The 19,907-nt window shown below is 41.5% G+C and overlaps 1 protein-coding gene across 1 annotated transcript in view; it reads left to right on the forward strand.

The window, feature by feature from the left end:
* Positions 1 to 19,907, forward strand: part of KCNAB3 (potassium voltage-gated channel subfamily A regulatory beta subunit 3) — a 94,854-nt gene that overhangs the window by 22,436 nt on the left and 52,511 nt on the right. The window contains exons 3-7 of the mRNA XM_069767409.1: positions 7,064 to 7,101; positions 7,231 to 7,310; positions 13,397 to 13,441; positions 17,168 to 17,212; positions 17,617 to 17,660. Of these exons, the coding sequence (XP_069623510.1) occupies positions 7,064 to 7,101; positions 7,231 to 7,310; positions 13,397 to 13,441; positions 17,168 to 17,212; positions 17,617 to 17,660 (252 nt within the window). The remainder of the gene's footprint in view (positions 1 to 7,063; positions 7,102 to 7,230; positions 7,311 to 13,396; positions 13,442 to 17,167; positions 17,213 to 17,616; positions 17,661 to 19,907) is intronic.

The following is a 19,907-nucleotide window of genomic DNA, read 5'->3' on the forward strand; positions in this document are numbered from 1 at the left end:
GTCAAAAGGTCCAGTTATATGCAAATTATCAAAAAATCATTATTAGAAATATAGGTCAACAGACAGCAGGGAATGGATTCCCCATGATTGCCTCAACACATATAGAAAGGGCACAGGTAGGTGTGCAACAGAGTATCCGATGCAAGGTATAATATACCACCCATTAAGGACACATATAACAGTCAAGTGACATGAATCACCATGAAGCATAGATACTTGGATGGTACATATCCGTAGCTGGAAATAATGGTCACTGCGCACTCCCTATCGCGCCCACCCCGACGCACGTTTCGGCGGATGTTTTCTGAGAAAGGCATCCGCCGAAACGCGCGTCGGGGTGGGCGCGATAGGGAGTGCGCAGTGACCATTATTTCCAGCTACGGGTATGTATCATCCAAGTATCTATGCTTCATGGTGATTCATGTCACTTGACTGTTATATGTGTCCTTAATGGGTGGTATATTATACCTTGCATCGGATACTCTGTTGCACACCTACCTGTGCCCTTTCTATATGTGTTGAGGCTATCATAGGGAATCCATTCCCTGCTGTCTGTTCACCTATATTTCTAATAAAGATTTTTTGATAATTTGCATATAACTGGACCTTTTGACTGCTTTTGTTCTTGTGGTTTTTGATGTTATTCTGAGTTGCAGTCTGTCCACTATAAGTCTTATTCAGTGCCAGGTTCTACGATTTATGATTATTTTTATTGATTATAGGCGCTGGTATGTTTTCTCTTTCTTATCATTGGTATACTCATATGCATGTAGTTTAATTATGCCCTATTGATTAATCCAACCGCCTTTGGACGTGACACTAGGTGTCACTTGAACCCTTTTCTCTTTGTCTTTTTTTATGTTTTTATGTATCTATTTATTGGTATGATGATAAAATTGTTTTAATATAATCATCAATAAAATTTCTATTTTTTATTGCTTGTTTTTGAGCCTGAAAACTATTTTTGCAATTTGGTTTTCAAAGTGTTCTGCACCCACCAGTGTCCTGGCATAAAATATTTTGAAAATCGCAAAAAAAAATTCAAAAAATGTGAAGTTGTGCAAATGTATTGTGAATTTTGCCATTTTCAAGTCGGTTCCTGCCAGCTCTGCCAAAATGGGTGAAGCTGGGGTGAAACGCGTGTGGCAACAGCCGGCCGTCTAAATCCTTACCAGACATTGCGTACCTTATTGCAGAAATTTGACTCCAGACAAGGATGCCCACTGATCCTTTCTTTCCTGGAGAGCATGATACTCAAGGATGTTTCTCCTTTCCGCTGTTTGCTATTATAGTTGAAAGATTTTAGCCTGTCCTTACACAAAAAAACGATTATTGGATGAACGTTGGACTGGCCATCCTTCTCATGTGACCTACTCTTGCCTGTTGTACTTTGTACGCAAAGGAAAAAGATGATTCACGGCCAAAGTATTAGCAAAAAATGTATAAACTTTATTAATATAAAAAATACACAAGTGTATGGGAAGTGATATGAAAACATGGCGCCACAAAGCTGGACGCTGCAGAAAAAGCAACCGGAGGCACGTACACAGAGAAGACAGTCCACATAATATACTAATCACATACTGCCTATCATAATAAAAGCCAAATTGCACTAAACCAGGAAAAAACCTAAAACATAACAATAATAAATACGGCTATATGTGGCAGAAACCCATTGGAGTGGGAAATCAGATTATCGGCGGTGATACCTACAGGCTACAGTCCCAGGGATACTAATAAATAGTACAGAGTAGAAGTATAAGTGTACCGGGACCTAGCACTGCCTATCAATACAATAATAGTTACATCAATGATACGACCAATAGCAAATATCACCGAATAGTACCCACCGCAATGTGGACTGAGGTTCCTGGGGACGTGCCTCCGCCCCAACGCGCGTTTCGGTGCTCACACCTTCGTCAGGGGGCAGATACTGGACGTGAACAACGGATTTAAGAAGAGACGACCCCGGAAGTGTAAGACGGCGTGAACCGGAAATGACCGCACAGCGTCATGGCAACCACAACGCCGGCACACACCGGGAATAGCCGAAGGACGCCGAAGAGCACAGGGGCCCCATGTGATCCAGAGCGTCCAACGACCGACCCGGACATGCGCAGGCGCACTATCACCAGACAGCCTGCACGGAGTAGACAGCCACAATAGGTAATACAGCACTTTGCGATCTGAGGACTTAGTAAGTGAAACAACTCTGGGCACAGTACATATCGGGGCACACATAAATAGTGCAAAACAGCAAATGACAGTGCTATAGACCGGACATATATATACATGAAATGCACCAAAAATAAATAGGAGTCATTTTAATAGCAAATACAAATAGCTGCCACCGGGCCGCTGGCCCGTGTTGAGTCACGGTGGATTTGGACGCTCAACACGGTCCAGCCGGCAGGTCTTAATGATAACATCAGTTATGCCCCTTTCCTATAGTCATTGGTGTTGCTGAGGTGGCGTCATGGTGTGGTCGCTGCTTTTTAGTATTGTTTTTAATTTTTGTTTTTAACCGCTGTTATTTTCTTTTAGTACTAGCTGACTCCGTATGGATTTGTTTCTGCCCTGAGCAGTCCTATCCCCTGGATCAAGTCTTGCCTACCAGCAAAGGAAATCATCCCCGTGATTAGGATGCCTTCAATATGAGGATCTGCATGGACTTCTTCCCTATATGTATCGCATTGGTGGATTTATTATGCTTTGGTGGTGTTCCATTGATATGTGGGGGAGGGAGTTGTCTGGGGCATCTAGACTTATAATATATGTAAGATTTACTGGGTATGTAGGCAGCTTTGATTACTTGTGATCTTCCCTACTGATGTCTGTGTTGGGTCTATTAGACTGTATGTTCGTTTCTTCCATTTATTCAGTTTCTATTCTTGGGTACGCGATCTCGGTGGCAGCTATTTGTATTTGCTATTAAAATGACTCCTATTTATTTTTGGTGCATTTCATGTATATATATGTCCGGTCTATAGCACTGTCATTTGCTGTTTTGCACTATTTATGTGTGCTCCGATATGTACTGTGCCCAGAGTTGTTTCACTTACTAAGTCCTCAGATCGCAAAGTGCTGTATTACCTATTGTGGCTGTCTACTCCGTGCAGGCTGTCTGGTGATAGTGCGCCTGCGCATGTCCGGGTCGGTCGTTGGACGCTCTGGATCACATGGGGCCCCTGTGCTCTTCGGCGTCCTTCGGCTATTCCCGGTGTGTGCCGGCGTTGTGGTTGCCATGACGCTGTGCGGTCATTTCCGGTTCACGCCGTCTTACACTTCCGGGGTCGTCTCTTCTTAAATCCGTTGTTCACGTCCAGTATCTGCCCCCTGACGAAGGTGTGAGCACCGAAACGTGCGTTGGGGCGGAGGCACGTCCCCAGGAACCTCAGTCCACATTGCGGTGGGTACTATTCGGTGATATTTGCTATTGGTCGTATCATTGATGTAACTATTATTGTATTGATAGGCAGTGCTAGGTCCCGGTACACTTATACTTCTACTCTGTACTATTTATTAGTATCCCTGGGACTGTAGCCTGTAGGTATCACCGCCGATAATCTGATTTCCCACTCCAATGGGTTTCTGCCACATATAGCCGTATTTATTATTGTTATGTTTTAGGTTTTTTCCTGGTTTAGTGCAATTCGGCTTTTATTATGATAGGCAGTATGTGATTAGTATATTATGTGGACTGTCTTCTCTGTGTACGTGCCTCCGGTTGCTTTTTCTGCAGCGTCCAGCTTTGTGGCGCCATGTTTTCATATCACTTCCCATACACTTGTGTATTTTTTATATTAATAAAGTTTATACATTTTTTGCTAATACTTTGGCCGTGAATCATCTTTTTCCTTTGCGTAGTTGGTATGCGTTTGGTGATAGGCCGTTTAGGTCTTGGTGCTACTAGTGGTACAGATTTCTGATTTCTATTTTCGTTACCATGCTAGTTGGCTATACTGTTGTACTTTGGTATGGAGGAGAAAACACCCTGAAGGTGCAGCTGGATACCCAGATGAGATGTCGGTGTTGAAGGGCAGATGGAAGATTAATTGAAGAGTAAAATATCCTTTATTTGGAATTTCAGTGACACGTTTCGGGGAGTACATACCTTTAGGCAGACAGTCTGACAATGGGGAACTGCTCTCCAAAATGTGTAATTAAAACTCCAAGTAAAAAAAAAATATTCATTGAATTGTAGAGGGTATCAATGAGCAAATTGTTTGGGGTTTTATGCCCAAATTTCAAACTGAATGTTCATTGTTATGATCTGGGATTTCTCTAGACCTCAAAGCATAATAAATGTAAGAAGCAAAAGACATAAAAGGCAAATACCTCACCTCTGACCTCTCCATCTGCCGCCCTGCTCACTGCCTGGCTTCCAGTTCTCTTCTTTTCGATCTCCATCCTCTTCACTGTAAGCCAGGACTTCCTGCCCGGTTACTGCATGTTGTAAGGTTGCGGCACACAACGTGACAGTGCGCAGTAACCCACCAAGTCCTAATCGCCAACGGAAGTCCTGGCCTAGAGTTAAGCGACCGGGAATATGGCAAAGGTTTTTTTTTTTGCCAGTCCTAAGTGATTCATCAAAATGGAGGTCCGGCATTTTTATTTTGAGAATCAAATCTCAAAGTGATCAAATTTGTGAGGAACCACGAATTTCAGGAAATTTGACTTGAACCCGATCCACCACGAATAGTTCAGCTCATCTCTAATGGCTGTAATTACATCAAGAATATTAAACTATTTCACAAAGCACCGTCTTCTCTTTCTGTTTTTCTCCAATATAGCTTACTCTTACTTGACAGTAGCTGTCAATATAAAGATGTATTGGACAGGTTGTTCTCATGTGATACAAGCTGTCACCATAGATGTGTTTGGTGTTGGCCCATTTGCCTCTACTTATGAGAACACATGCGCACATAGCAGAGGCATGTGATCATGTGGGCAGAGGGGTCAGAAGGGTAAGCTGATGGGAAAACGAGCATTCAGCCATCACCGTCATCAAGTGCATGACTACCTTTATTTGAGCTGATTCTACCCTCTCCTCCAGCATCATATAAACCACAAGCTACACGCACCCTTCATGATGGCACAATGCTTATATAAAAAAAATACAATAGTAATAAAAACCTATTATGAGGGTCTTCTTAATGATATGCGGAGCTCCACAATTAGTCAACATACCCTCTTTGTGATGTTCTCCAACATTATGCTCAACCCAGGGATTAACATTAACGCCTGAGGACTAAAGAACTCTGCTCCATAAAGCTTCATCGTTTCTGTTTTGCTGACTACAAGATTTTAACGTCAACCATTAGCATAGTGGCTCAATGGATGATTGATGAGATTCTCGGCAGGGAGCAACCCCCTCCCTATCCGAAAAGAATAATGGTTTATTTACGATAAAAAGGCCAAATTCGAAGATTGAAAATAATTTCTAATTTCTACTATGACTACTACTAGTCATATTCCAGCTGCTTCGTCATTTCTTTCCCTAGGATGTAGTGAATTGAAAACCTCATCTACACCCAGCATTTGCCAGATATCAAAACTACATGTAAAAATCACAGAAGTGCTAATGGCATTTTCACGTTGCCCCGTATCTTGCTGTCACTAGTGATAAATCTGCCTCCATGTGTTACAATTTAGTCTCGGGGCCAGATGTGAGCTTTTTTGTAGATTGTTTAATTATTGCTTATTCCGTATTAAGCTATATTTTACTCTTCATATAAGGTCACAAGTTAAGGTCAGCATGGATGTTGCGGCGGCTTTCAACTGGATCAATAAACATTTTGTGTAAATTATACCCGCATTATCCACCATGTGTGACCCTACCCTCAATGACAAAAGAGGCTATTACAAAATAGATCATGAATAGAGATGAGCGGATTTGTTGAATTTGCCACAGACCTGCTGCAGTTCGGTTTTCTTCTTAGGTCCAGTCACTGGTGCAATCCCTTCGAAGGCATCTTCCATGCCTGTTCCCACTTCAGAAAAGACAAGTCCCATTGACTTTGTGATGCTGCAATGGGTGAGGAGCCGAAGATGCCTTTGAAAAATCTGCACTGGTTACTGGACAAAAGAAGATGACTGAAGCCGAGCCAGGTGAGGACTAGATGAGTAGAAGTATTTTTTAACTCCTTCCCAGTTGTCTATAATGCAGCAAAATGTCAAACAGAATCAGGGCGAATCTAAACTTTTTTGTAAAGCTTGAGACAAATTTGACTCGCCCCGACAGTGATAAGCTCATTTTTAATCATCTGCACCCGTTAAGTAAAATAGGTTGCTTGGATTTTTAAAAAAAATAGGCAGTGTAAAAAACTCACCAAAAAACTCATTGTGGGAATCTAGCCTAAGGCTACTTTCACATTAGCGTCGGAATCTCCCCGTCGCAATGTGTCGGGGAGAGATTCCGACACTAGCGTTTAGCGCATTGCACAATGGAGGCAGCGGATGCATTTCTCCGGCGCATCCGCTGCCCCATTGTAAGGTGCGGGGAGGTGGGGGCGGAGTTCTGGCCGCGCATGCGCGGTCGGAAAAAGTGGTCCGTCAGGAGCAAAAAACGTTACATGTAGCGTTTTTTGCTCCCGATGGTCCGCAGAAGCACGACGCATCCGTCACTCGACGGATGCGACGTGTGGCAATCCGTCGCAAATGCGTAGTCAATGCAAGTCTATGGGGAAAAAACGCATCCTTCAAGCACTTTTGCAGGTTGTGTTTTTTCTGCAAAGTGACGCATTGTGACGGATTGCAGAAAACGCTAGTGTGAAAGTAGCCTCATTTGGCACATTATGTGGTTAAATGAATGGTGTCAATTTCCTGCAAAAAAAGCTCTACTATGGCTATGTCATTGGAAAAATAAAAAAGTTATGAAAAAGAAAAAAAAGAATGCACAAAAATGAAAAATTGATTGGTCCAAAGTTTTTTAGGGACCTACACAATACAGTTTGATATGGAAGCTACTGTGGAACTTTTTGGATACTATCTTGCATATGTGTTGACAAACTTGGTTGTCCCCATATGATCACTAACCATTCCTCTCACCCTCTTTCTGTAGGAACCTGGGTAACATTTGGATCTCAGATTTCAGATGAGGTAAGGAATGCAGCTGGAGAGGGTGAACAGATCAGCTCTGGGAGGAAATGGGGCCGGTGTGAGACATATGGTTGGGTCTGGAGAACAATGAATGGGGCTGCTGACCCTACCTGTTTAACTTTCCACCAGGTAGCAGAAAATCTCATGACTGTTGCCTATGAACATGGCATTAATCTGTTCGACACTGCTGAGGTGTACGCGGCCGGCAGGTAAGAAGAGGCTGGCGGAGGGGTGGATGGAAAGTAAAAACTTAGGAGCTTGAGGAGCAGTTTAAAAGGCTGTTCGGAGATTATTTCAGCCACACAAATGCATTCAAGTGCGTGAGACAAAGCTGTAATACCAAGTAAAGACACTGCTAAAAGCTTGGCATTGTGCATGAAAGACCTGGGCAAACAAGAGGGCACAGTGCTCATTTGAGCTGATTGGCAGGGATGCCAAGAGTTGGACCCCAGTTGATCTAATAAGATGGGCCACCAATTTTAGAGAATTGGATCACCCATTCATTATGGGCTTCCATCAGGACAGGCTTATTTATATTAAGGCAGACAACACCCTGATAGGGCTAAGAAGGTCCAGTAATAACGGCTACTGGCTTAGAAAATAGCTTACTGCAAAATACCCTTCCGTCCATGAACACAGCTATTTAGCAGAACCCAAGATTGGTCACATGAATCAGTTCTCTTAAGTCCTGACTTGTAAGAAAAAGCCTCGCTTCTTAAGGTGGCCACATACATATACATATACACTAGCCTAAAGTTGATCAAAATGGACGATTTCAACCACATTAATCACCTGTCAGGTGAAATTTAACAATAATTATTTAAGTTGACTGATGACAGATCTTCATCATCGAGAAAAAAGTTGGCCATGGTTAAAAACTTTCATCCGCTAGGCCAAAATATAATCTGTTTGGAAAGAAAGTTTCCCAGAAAGATCATTTGTTCTTCATCTGGTGTCATCGAAATGAGTTTTAAAAAAACCCTCACTGGCCAATGTAGACTAAAATACGTGTCGGTGAGTGATCGTTTCACTCTGTGATTACGGAACCATCAATTTAATAATGTGCTTGGACAGGCATTGAGATGGAGCTCACGTTCCCTGATTTTGTAGTTGGCGTCAATGCGGGAATAGCTTTGGCCATAGTAAATCCTGTTCTGAAGGAGATCTAATATCAAATGATCTGGTTGTCAAAAGGCTGATAATTATTGACAAAATTTGTAGGGCGGTTGCCAATTCTTTACCTCCCATTTGGCAATATAAAGAGAACAGGGACTTCCTACTAGACTGATCTTTGTCTAGGTTCTGCTCGAGGCTAACGAACGATTGTGAAAATGAGATGATGAAGATCTTATGTATTCCGGCCAGATGCACTTGCCAAGATGTTTTGAAGCCAGGATCGCCTCGGACTCATAAATTGAATTTTTATATGGTTTAATATTAAATGATGACTGGGTTCAGGCGATTTGCATTTAATCAATCTCATTGCTATTGAAGGATCAGATACTCGGGGAAAATGTTTGACTCTTGTAGGAAACTGTGTTATACATACACTTGGGTCTAGGGACAAAAGTGTGAAGGTCATGGTAAGGGGAGCTTCACCAGAAACTCAAACGACTCGATAAATATGCATAATTTTTCTGTATAGCTGCTATGTAGTGTATTTTCCTGTAACTACTATACGTATGTGGCTATTTTAGCATTTTTTTTAAGCCTTGTGTTGATGTAGTCATATAACGGCTTAACAATTTTTTTGTAGGATAAGTTGTAATTTTTTATTCACACTATTTTAGAGAATATGCAACATCCTTAAATTCTGTTATTATTATTGAGAGGTGGGTAAAAAAAACCCTAGAAATTTTACCATTTTATTTTACTGTGCGGTATAGGTGTCATTTTACCTTAATTTTGTGGGTCAAAATAAATACAGATAAATCTCATTGTGGTTATTTTGACTACTTTAAAAAATAGTTTGTGTTGCCGTATTCTCACACTCGTAACTTCTCCATTAGGTCAAACTAATTTTCATTAGTACCACTTTAGGGTACATAAGACTGTTTATTAATCCTTTTTGGGGGGGAAAGGGGCGGAGCAGGAGTCTCACAGTTGTAGCTTTCTCCATCGGGTCGAGTAACTTTTCATTGGTACCGCTTTAGTGTACTGTACATACAACTTTTTAATCCTTTTCTTGGGGTGGAGGAGCAGGATTCTCAGTCGTAACTTTCTCCGTATGGCTGAGTTAATTTTCATTAGTACCACTTTGGGGTACATACGACTTTTTACTTCTATTTTTTTGGGTAGGGAGGAGTAGGAGTCTTACAGTCGTAGCTTTCTCCATCGGGTCGAGTAATTTTTCATTGGTACCACTTTAGTGTACATACAACTTTTTAATCCTTTTCTTGGGGTGGAGGAGCAGGATTCTCAGTCGCAACTTTCTCCGTATAGTTGAGTTAATTTTCATTGGTACTGCTTTAGGGTACATATGACTTTTTACTCCTTTTTTGGGGGGAAGGGGGCGGAGTAGGAGTCTTACAGTCATAGCTTTCTCCATCGGGTCGAGTAACTTTTCATTGGTACCACTTTAGTGTACATACAACTTTTTAATCCTTTTCTTGGGGTTGAGGAGCAGGATTCTCAGTCGTAACTTTCTCCGTATGGTTGAGTTAATTTTCATTAGTACCACTTTAGGGTACATACGACTTTTTACTCCAATTCTTTTTGGGTGGGAGGAGTAGGAGTCTTACAGTCGTAGCTTTCTCCATCGAGTCGAGTAACTTTTCATTGGTACCACTTTAGTGCACATTCAACTTTTTTAAGGAGCAAGATTCTCACAGTCGTAACTTTCTCCATAGGGTCAAGCTAATATTCATTGGTTGGTATCACTTTATGGTACATACAACTTTTAAATATTTTTTTGTGGGGTGAGGGGTAGGATGCATGGAAGTTTTGATACAATGATCCATAGAGAGCACTGCCCTGTTGACAGGGATCAGCCTAAGGCATACCAAATCAGAATGGACTATGCAAAAGAAAAAGAAGTATGCCAAAGAAAGGATCATCAATACAAATATTCACTGTATATTAATCACATAACAGGACAAAAAGACCCCATACAGTTGAAAACAGTTAAAACAGCCAACAGGCTACATATGCAATTCCCAACATGTCAATAGTAGACCTAAAGTCCAACCTCTAATGCATTACCCCTGAGGAAGCCACAAAGCCAGTGGCAAAACGCGTGGGTTTCTCTCTTCCTCTTCATTACAGATTGTACGCATGGACCTTGCTATCTGCCCTGCATCATGGTTTTTATCATACATCTTCAATGTTGTATGAACCTTTGCTACTCTATCGGTAGTACATTTTTCTATATTTATGGTTTCGCTGCTTTCGCATGTCGGCAATACCATTATATCATAGACACTAGGAGCTGGTTCTTTTCTCCACTCACACTTTAGCTAAGTTTTTTGGCATCCAACATTTCATCATTGCATTGCCATACCGCTATATAATTTGATATTGGAGTTATTATTACCACACTAGCGTTGTTATTAAACTATGTGTTTGCTATTATTATCTTATGGACATTAGGAGATGGAATTTTGCTCCATTTGCACTTTACCTTTGCTTTCTGGTAATAAATATTATATTGGGGAGAAGTATAATACTCGATTATCCAAATTAGTATTCACAAAATATAGGACAAAAACTAATATTAACAATAACTTTATTCCAAAAACTAAGATTAAAAACTAACACAACACCCAAACCCCTTTTGGTGGGAGAGGGTCAATAAAAGCCTGGCCCGATGGATAGAGGGCAATGGGTGGGAGCAAATGGATAGAGTATAGGTTCTACACGTCCCTAAGATGCCCCCTGCCTGTCTGCGGAGGTTGGCACCCTCTTGAACGCAATATGGCGCCCCCGCTCCTCGACGGCTAGCCCTATAAGCCCTATGAGTCCCTAAACTTATATGGGAATACTCTACTGCTATTGATACCCCTAGATAGCCCACACCTTAGGGCCCAAAAATAATACACACACCAAACCAATGCCAAGTGGTAATTCACCAAAAAAGTGTCTCAGCCCCAAAGGGCTGGTCTGACCGTACAAAGCCCTATATACTTATATATCTGACCTGCTCTAAAGGCTAGTACACACTCCAGAGTCCCTAACCGGATGTCCCTGCCTGTCAGCGGAGGTTGGCACCCTCTTGAACGAAAAATGGCGCCCCCACTCCTCGGCGGCTGTCCCTGTTGACCCTTACTGAATCCCTACAAAGATTGGGGATCCTATAAACAGGTGTTGCCTCAGGGGCTACACTAGTGAACCGTAGCCACGGACCTCTATAATTCGGTCAGACCATAGATGAAGCCAGGACTATTTAAAAATACTTAAACCAGAAAAAAACTAGGGTATTCTTTACGGCTCACCAAACTTAATTGCGACTATTACACAAAGTAGAGGGGGGTGTATCACCTCCACTCCCCAAATATATATACATAGATAAAGGCGTATTTATAGCACATTTAGCCTAGTTCAAGTAAATTTTATATTCTAATGGCAAAATACTCATGTATAACTTGGTGCATGCCTATATCCTGGTTACAAGTCCACAAATGGTGAAAAAACCAATAAACAGTTAAAAAACCTGATACACTTATCTGTGTTCAGGTCTCACCTCTACGCGTTTCCCCCCCCCATGATGTGGTTCCTCAGGAGTCATATGGGAAAATAGAGTTCCGTGTGCTTGAGTCACATCAGAGATACGTGCTGTGCCTGATTGCAGGTGTGAATACCAAAAGAGCACGTAGCAAACCAAAGGAAAATACGAAGTCGTAAGTCAGGTCACATGCCAGGGTCAGAATACCAGAGAAATAGAGAATAAACCAAAGGGCAATAACAAACGAGTAGTCAGAACACAGTCCAAAGGTCAGCACAGCACCAGATCAGAAGCAAAGGGGCAATAACAAATCGGTAGTCAGAATATAGTCCAAAGGTCATAAGCAGAATATCAGAAGCAAAGGGGCAATAACAAGCGGGTAGTCAGAACAAGGGCCAAAGGTCAGCCGCAGAAGATCAAAAGCAAAGGGGCAATAACAAACAGATAGTTAGAACATGGTCCAAAGGTGAGCAGCAGAAGATCAGAAGCAAAGGGCAATAACAAACGGATAGTCAGAACATGGTCAAAAGGTCAGCAGCAGAATATCAGAAGCAGAGGGGCAATAACAAGCGGGTAGTCAGAACAAGGTCCAAAGGTCAGCTGCAGAAGATCAGAAGCAAAGGGGCAATAACAAACAGATAGTCAGAACACAGTCCAAAGGTCAGCAGCAGAAGATCAGAAGCAAATGTGCAATAACAAACGGATAGAAGACGGTCCAAAGGTCAGCAACAGAATATCAGAAGCAAAGGGACAATAACAAACAGGTAGTCAGGACACGATCCAAAGGTCAGCAGCAGAAGATCAGATGCAAAGGGGCAATAACAAATGAGTAGTCAGAACATGGCTCAAAGGTTAGCAGCTGAAGATCAGAATTTACAGCACAAAGATCAGACAAACACACCAGTGAGCATAAGCTTTTTTTCTGGCAGTGATCTGGGCCAGACAGCTCCCCTAATTAGCAGGGCAATCCCAGTCTCAGATAGGTCAATCGAGCTGCCAATCAAAGCTCTGACCGCCCAGCACAACCCAGCACAGGATAGGATGACAGAGCTGTCCATCACTGAGTCCCAGACAATCTGAGCAGAGGAATCGTGACAGTGTAGATGGTCTCTCGTTTTGCACACTTCTGCATAGGTCATGAATGGAAGTTTTGTATCACATACAAAGTAATCAACAAAGTGAAGAGTAAGATAACAAATAAGCTGCTCCAATAACCGGTCCTAATGACTGACAGTACAGCGATACCTTCCCTGATAGTTTATCCTATAGAAATAAAGTGAAATATTGCAACTTGTCTCCAGTGGATTTAGCCTCCTACTAGTCATCGGGGCACGATATGAAGACCATGGCTCGATGAGGCTCAGAGATCAACCAAAGGATATAATTTATAGGGCCGTGTCCACTATCCTCAAAATGAGGGCGGAAGCCATGGGGTGCAATTCTGTATGGAGAAGGCAATGCTAGGTCTCGCGAGAAAGTCTCGATTACAGGGAAAGTTCTGCAATACAGTGACTGATGTATCAGGTGTAAAGCCTAGAGGAGGAGGGCAGCAGGAGGGATTTATGTTCCTGCTTTTCCTATGATGGGAAAGATTATGTGTCTGTAATTACAATTTATCGTCTGATCTTTGAACAGAGCAGAGAAGACTCTGGGAAATATTCTTAAGAAGAAAGAATGGAGGTAAGAAGTCATATCTCTCTACCTGTCTATGCTCCTCATATCTACAGGCCCGATACATCATTTACGATTTCTTGAAGTCATATTTCTGGTATTTGCTGATGGTTTTTGCTCTAAATTCTTCACACGGGGGAAGTATGGAGCGGAGAGGTGATGAATTTGGCACAAAATAAAAAATGCTCTTTATTTTTGTATTTAAAGGGAATCTGTCATCAGGTTTTTGCTACCTTATCTGACAGCAGCCTGGTGTAGGGGCAGAGACCCTGATTCCAGTGATGTATCACTTAGTTTACTGGGTGCAGTAGTTGTGCTGCAATCAATGTTTTCTCTGCTGTAAATATGGCAGAGCTCAAAATGCTGAGCTTTGTATAACCCCACCCACATCACTGATTGGCAGCTTTGTATAATCCCACCCACACCACTGATTGGCAGCTTTGTGTAACCCCACCCACATCACTGATTGGCAGCTTTGTATAATCCCACCCACACCACTGATTGGCAGCTTTGTATAACCCCACCCACATCATTGATTGGCAGCTTTGTATAACCCCGCCCACACCACTGATTGGCAGCTTTGTATACCCCACCCACATCACTGATTGGCAGCTTTGTATAACCCCACCCACATCACTGAGTGGCAGCTTTGTATAACCCCACCCACATCACTGATTGGCAGCTTTGTTTAACCCCACCCACATCACTGAGTGGCAGCTTTGTATAACCCCACCCACATCACTGATTGGCAGCTTTGTGTAACCCCACCCACATCACTGATTGGCAGCTTTGTGTAACCCCACCCACATCACTGATTGGCAGCTTTGTATACCCCACCCACATCACTGATTGGCAGCTTTGTATAACCCCACCCACATCACTGAGTGGCAGCTTTGTATAACCCCACCCACATCACTAATTGGCAGCTTTGTATACCCCACCCACATCACTAATTGGCAGCTTTGTATAACCCCACCCACATCACTGATTGGCAGCTTTGTGTAACCCCACCCACATCACTGAGTGGCAGCTTTGTATAACCCCACCCACATCACTGATTGGCAGCTTTGTTTAACCCCACCCACATCACTGAGTGGCAGCTTTGTATAACCCCACCCACATCACTAATTGGCAGCTTTGTATACCCCACCCACATCACTAATTGGCAGCTTTGTATAACCCCACCCACATCACTGATTGGCAGCTTTGTATAACCCCACCCACATCACTGAGTGGCAGCTTTGTATAACCCCACCCACATCACTGATTGGCAGCTTTGTTTAACCCCACCCACATCACTGAGTGGCAGCTTTGTATAACCCCACCCACATCACTGATTGGCAGCTTTGTGTAACCCCACCCACATCACTGATTGGCAGCTTTGTGTAACCCCACCCACATCACTGATTGGCAGCTTTGTATACCCCACCCACATCACTGATTGGCAGCTTTGTATAACCCCACCCACATCACTGAGTGGCAGCTTTGTATAACCCCACCCACATCACTAATTGGCAGCTTTGTATACCCCACCCACATCACTAATTGGCAGCTTTGTATAACCCCACCCACATCACTGATTGGCAGCTTTGTGTAACCCCACCCACATCACTGATTGGCAGCTTTGTGTAACCCCACCCACATCACTGATTGGCAGCTTTGTATAACCCCACCCACATCACTGATTGGCAGCTTTGTATAATCCCACCCACACCACTGATTGGCAGCTTTGTATAACCCCACCCACATCATTGATTGGCAGCTTTGTATAACCCCGCCCACACCACTGATTGGCAGCTTTGTATACCCCACCCACATCAGTGATTGGCAGCTTTGTATAACCCCACCCACATCACTGAGTGGCAGCTTTGTATAACCCCGCCCACACCACTGATTGGCAGCTTTGTTTAACCCCACCCACATCACTGAGTGGCAGCTTTGTATAACCCCACCCACATCACTGATTGGCAGCTTTGTTTAACCCCACCCACATCACTGAGTGGCAGCTTTGTATAACCCCACCCACATCACTGATTGGCAGCTTTGTGTAACCCCACCCACATCACTGATTGGCAGCTTTGTGTAACCCCACCCACATCACTGATTGGCAGCTTTGTATACCCCACCCACATCACTGATTGGCAGCTTTGTATAACCCCACCCACATCACTGAGTGGCAGCTTTGTATAACCCCACCCACATCACTAATTGGCAGCTTTGTATACCCCACCCACATCACTAATTGGCAGCTTTGTATAACCCCACCCACATCACTGATTGGCAGCTTTGTGTAACCCCACCCACATCACTGATTGGCAGCTTTGTGTAACCCCACCCACATCACTGATTGGCAGCTTTGTATAACCCCACCCACATCACTGAGTGGCAGCTTTGTATAACCCCACCCACATCACTAATTGGCAGCTTTGTGTAACCCCACCCACATCACTGATTGGCAGCTTTGTGTAACCCCACCCACATCACTGATTGGCAACTTTGTATAACCCCACCCACATCACTGATTGGCAGCTTTGTATAACCCACCCACATCACTGATTGGCAGCTTTGTGTAACCCCACCCACATCACTGATTGGCAGCTTTGTATAACCACACCCACATCACTGATTGGCAGCTTTGTATAACCTCACCAACATTACTGATTGGCAGCTTTGTATAACCCCACCCACACCATTGATTGGCAGCTTTGATTAACCACACCCACAACACTGATTGGCAGCTTTGTGTAACCCCACCCACATCACTGATTGGCAGCTTTGTGTAACCCCACCCACATCACTGATTGGCAGCTTTGTATAACCCCACCCACACCACTGATTGGCAGCTTTGTATAACCCCACCCACACCATTGATTGGCAGCTTTGATTAACCACACCCACATCACTGATTGGCAGCTTTGTGTAACCCCACCCACATCACTGATTGGCAGCTTTGCATAACCCCACCCACACCACTGATTGGCAGCTTTCTCTGAATAGCTCCACCCACACCACAGATTGGCACCATTCTCTGAATAACTCAGTCCCACCACTGATTATCATCTTTCTCTGAATAACTCCGCCCACACCCCTGATTGGCAGCTTTCTTTGAATAACTCCGCCCCCACCACTGATTGGTAGCTTACTGTGTACACTCTATATTGACAGAAAGCTGCCAATCAGTGGTGGGGATGGAGTTACACAGAGAAGCTGGACTGGGAGACACGAGTCACCTAGTCCTCTGGTGATAATCTCCTGTTAATAAAACACTGATGTTTTTGAAACCACAAAACACAGTGACACATCACTGGAATCAGGGTCTCTGCACCAACATCATACTGCTCTCAGATTACATAGCAAAAACTTGGTGACAAATGCCCTTTAAGCCATTTTTTTTAACCAAGCATTTAAAAAGTTGCAAAAATGTGCCAAATTGAAAACCCCACCAGAAACCTTATTCCAAGCTGAAAGAATACAATAAGAAGCGTCAAAAAAGATGTTAAAAGTCGCATTTCATGAATTTGTCTTAAAACATCTGGAAATGCAAAGTTGTTGAGGAAAATAAAACTAAAAAAAAACAAAATGTGTATAAAGAAAAATGGGCAAATAATAAAGTCACTAAAAAAGCAGCAAATTACTCCAGAAAACTGAAGAAAACAGTAATGATGAATCAGGGTCCATTAATCCAAGTAATATATTATATTATCTCACATCTATTTATTTTCTGTTCTTTTTTAGACGCTCAAGTTATGTGGTTACAACCAAAATCTACTGGGGCGGCCAGTAAGTGTCCGAGACGCCAGATCAGACGGGACAGATTAGTGTAAACTGCTGTTATGGGGCGAGAATGATAGGAGGAACCCGTAACTGCTGCCAATGACCTCGGCATAGGAAACAGAGCCAACAGTGCACTCCTATAGAAGTCAGCGCCTCCGATCCTGTCCAGGGGCAGCTGTAAAGAAAACCTCGAAACATTAATTCATTAAATACGGCCGCCACCTTATATTATTAGGGGGATATAAGTATTAAAATAATGTAGGTGATACCGTCACTTTAAGATACAAGTCAGTTTAGTCTCTATATAAGTAAACGACTTCATTAAAATATAATAAAAATTTGTATACCTTATATTTTATTTCATGGAAATAATAGTTTTATCTTTTTCCTCTTTCAACCTTTCTCTACAGAGCAGAAACAGAGAGGGGCTTGTCCCGGAAACACATCATCGAAGGTGAATAGCATTGCAACTTCTTACACATAGGGGGCAGTATTATAGTAGTTATATTCTTGTACACAGGGGGCAGTATTATAGTAGTTATATTCTTGTACATAGGGGGCAGTATTATAGTAGTTATATTCTTGTACATAGTGGCAGTATTATAGTAGTTATATTCCTGTACATAGGGGCAGTATTATAGTAGTTATATTCTTGTACCTAGGGGCAGTATTATAGTAGTTATATTCTTGTACATAGGGGCAGTATTATAGTAGTTATATTCTTGTATATAGGGGCAGTATTATAGTAGTTATATTCTTGTACACAGGGGGCAGTATTATAGTAGTTATATTCTTGTACACAGGGGGCAGTATTATAGTAGTTATATTCTTGTACATAGGGGGCAGTATTATAGTAGTTATATTCTTGTACATAGGGGCAGTATTATAGTAGTTATATTCTTGTACATAGAAGCAGTATTATAGTAGTTATATTCTTGTATATAGGAGCAGTATTATAGTAGTTATATTCTTGTACATAGGAGCAGTATTATAGTAGTTATATTCTTGTACATAGGGGGCAGTATTATAGTAGTTATATTCTTGTACATAGGGGCAGTATTATAGTAGTTATATTCTTGTATATAGGGGCAGTATTATAGTAGTTATATTCTTGTACACAGGGGGCAGTATTATAGTAGTTATATTCTTGTACATAGTGGCAGTATTATAGTAGTTATATTCTTGTATATAGGGGCAGTATTATAGTAGTTATATTCTTGTATATAGGAGCAGTATTATAGTAGTTATATTCTTGTATATAGGAGCAGTATTATAGTAGTTATATTCTTGTACACAGGAGGCAGTATTATAGTAGTTATATTCTTGTATATAGGGGCAGTATTATAGTAGTTATATTCTTGTACACAGGGGGCAGTATTATAGTAGTTATATTCTTGTACACAGGGGGCAGTATTATAGTAGTTATATTCTTGTATATAGGAGCAGTATTATAGTAGTTATATTCTTGTACATAGGGAGCAGTATTATAGTAGTTATATTCTTGTACATAGGAGCAGTATTATAGCAGTTATATTCTTGTACATAGGAGCAGTATTATAGTAGTTATATTCTTGTACATAGGGGCAGTATTATAGTAGTTATATTCTTGTACATAGGGGCAGTATTATAGTAGTTATATTCTTGTACATAGGGAGCAGTATTATAGTAGTTATATTCTTGTACATAGGGAGCAGTATTATAGTAGTTATATTCTTGTATATAGGAGCAGTATTATAGTAGTTATATTCTTGTACATAGGGGCAGTATTATAGTAGTTATATTCTTGTATATAGGAGCAGTATTATAGTAGTTATATTCTTGTACATAGGGGCAGTATTATAGTAGTTATATTCTTGTATATAGGAGCAGTATTATAGTAGTTATATTCTTGTACATAGGAGCAGTATTATAGTAGTTATATTCTTGTACATAGGAGCAGTAATATAGTAGTTATATTCTTGTACATAGGAGCAGTATTATAGTAGTTATATTCTTGTACATAGGAGCAGTATTATAGTAGTTATATTCTTGTACATAGGGGCAGTATTATAGTACTTATATTCTTGTATATAGGAGCAGTATTATAGTAGTTATATTCTTGTACATAGGAGCAGTATTATAGTAGTTATATTCTTGTACATAGGAGCAGTATTATAGTAGTTATATTCTTGTACATAGGAGCAGTATTATAGTAGTTATATTCTTGTACATAGGAGCAGTATTATAGTAGTTATATTCTTGTACATAGGGGGCAGTATTATAGTAGTTATATTCTTGTACATAGGGGCAGTATTATAGTAGTTATATTCTTGTACATAGGGGGCAGTATTATAGTAGTTATATTCTTGTACATAGGGGCAGTATTATAGTAGTTATATTCTTGTACATAGGGGCAGTATTATAGTAGTTATATTCTTGTACATAGAGGCAGTATTATAGTAGTTATATTCTTGTACATAGGGGGCAGTATTATAGTAGTTATATTCTTGTACATAGGGGCAGTGTTATAGTAGTTATATTCTTGTACATAGTGGCAGTATTATAGTAGTTATATTCTTGTATATAGGGGCAGTATTATAGTAGTTATATTCTTGTATATAGGAGCAGTATTATAGTAGTTATATTCTTGTATATAGGAGCAGTATTATAGTAGTTATATTCTTGTACACAGGAGGCAGTATTATAGTAGTTATATTCTTGT

This window comes from Ranitomeya imitator, chromosome 4 (genome assembly GCF_032444005.1).
Source record: "Ranitomeya imitator isolate aRanImi1 chromosome 4, aRanImi1.pri, whole genome shotgun sequence".
In the NCBI taxonomy this organism is placed as follows: Eukaryota; Metazoa; Chordata; class Amphibia; order Anura; family Dendrobatidae; genus Ranitomeya; species Ranitomeya imitator.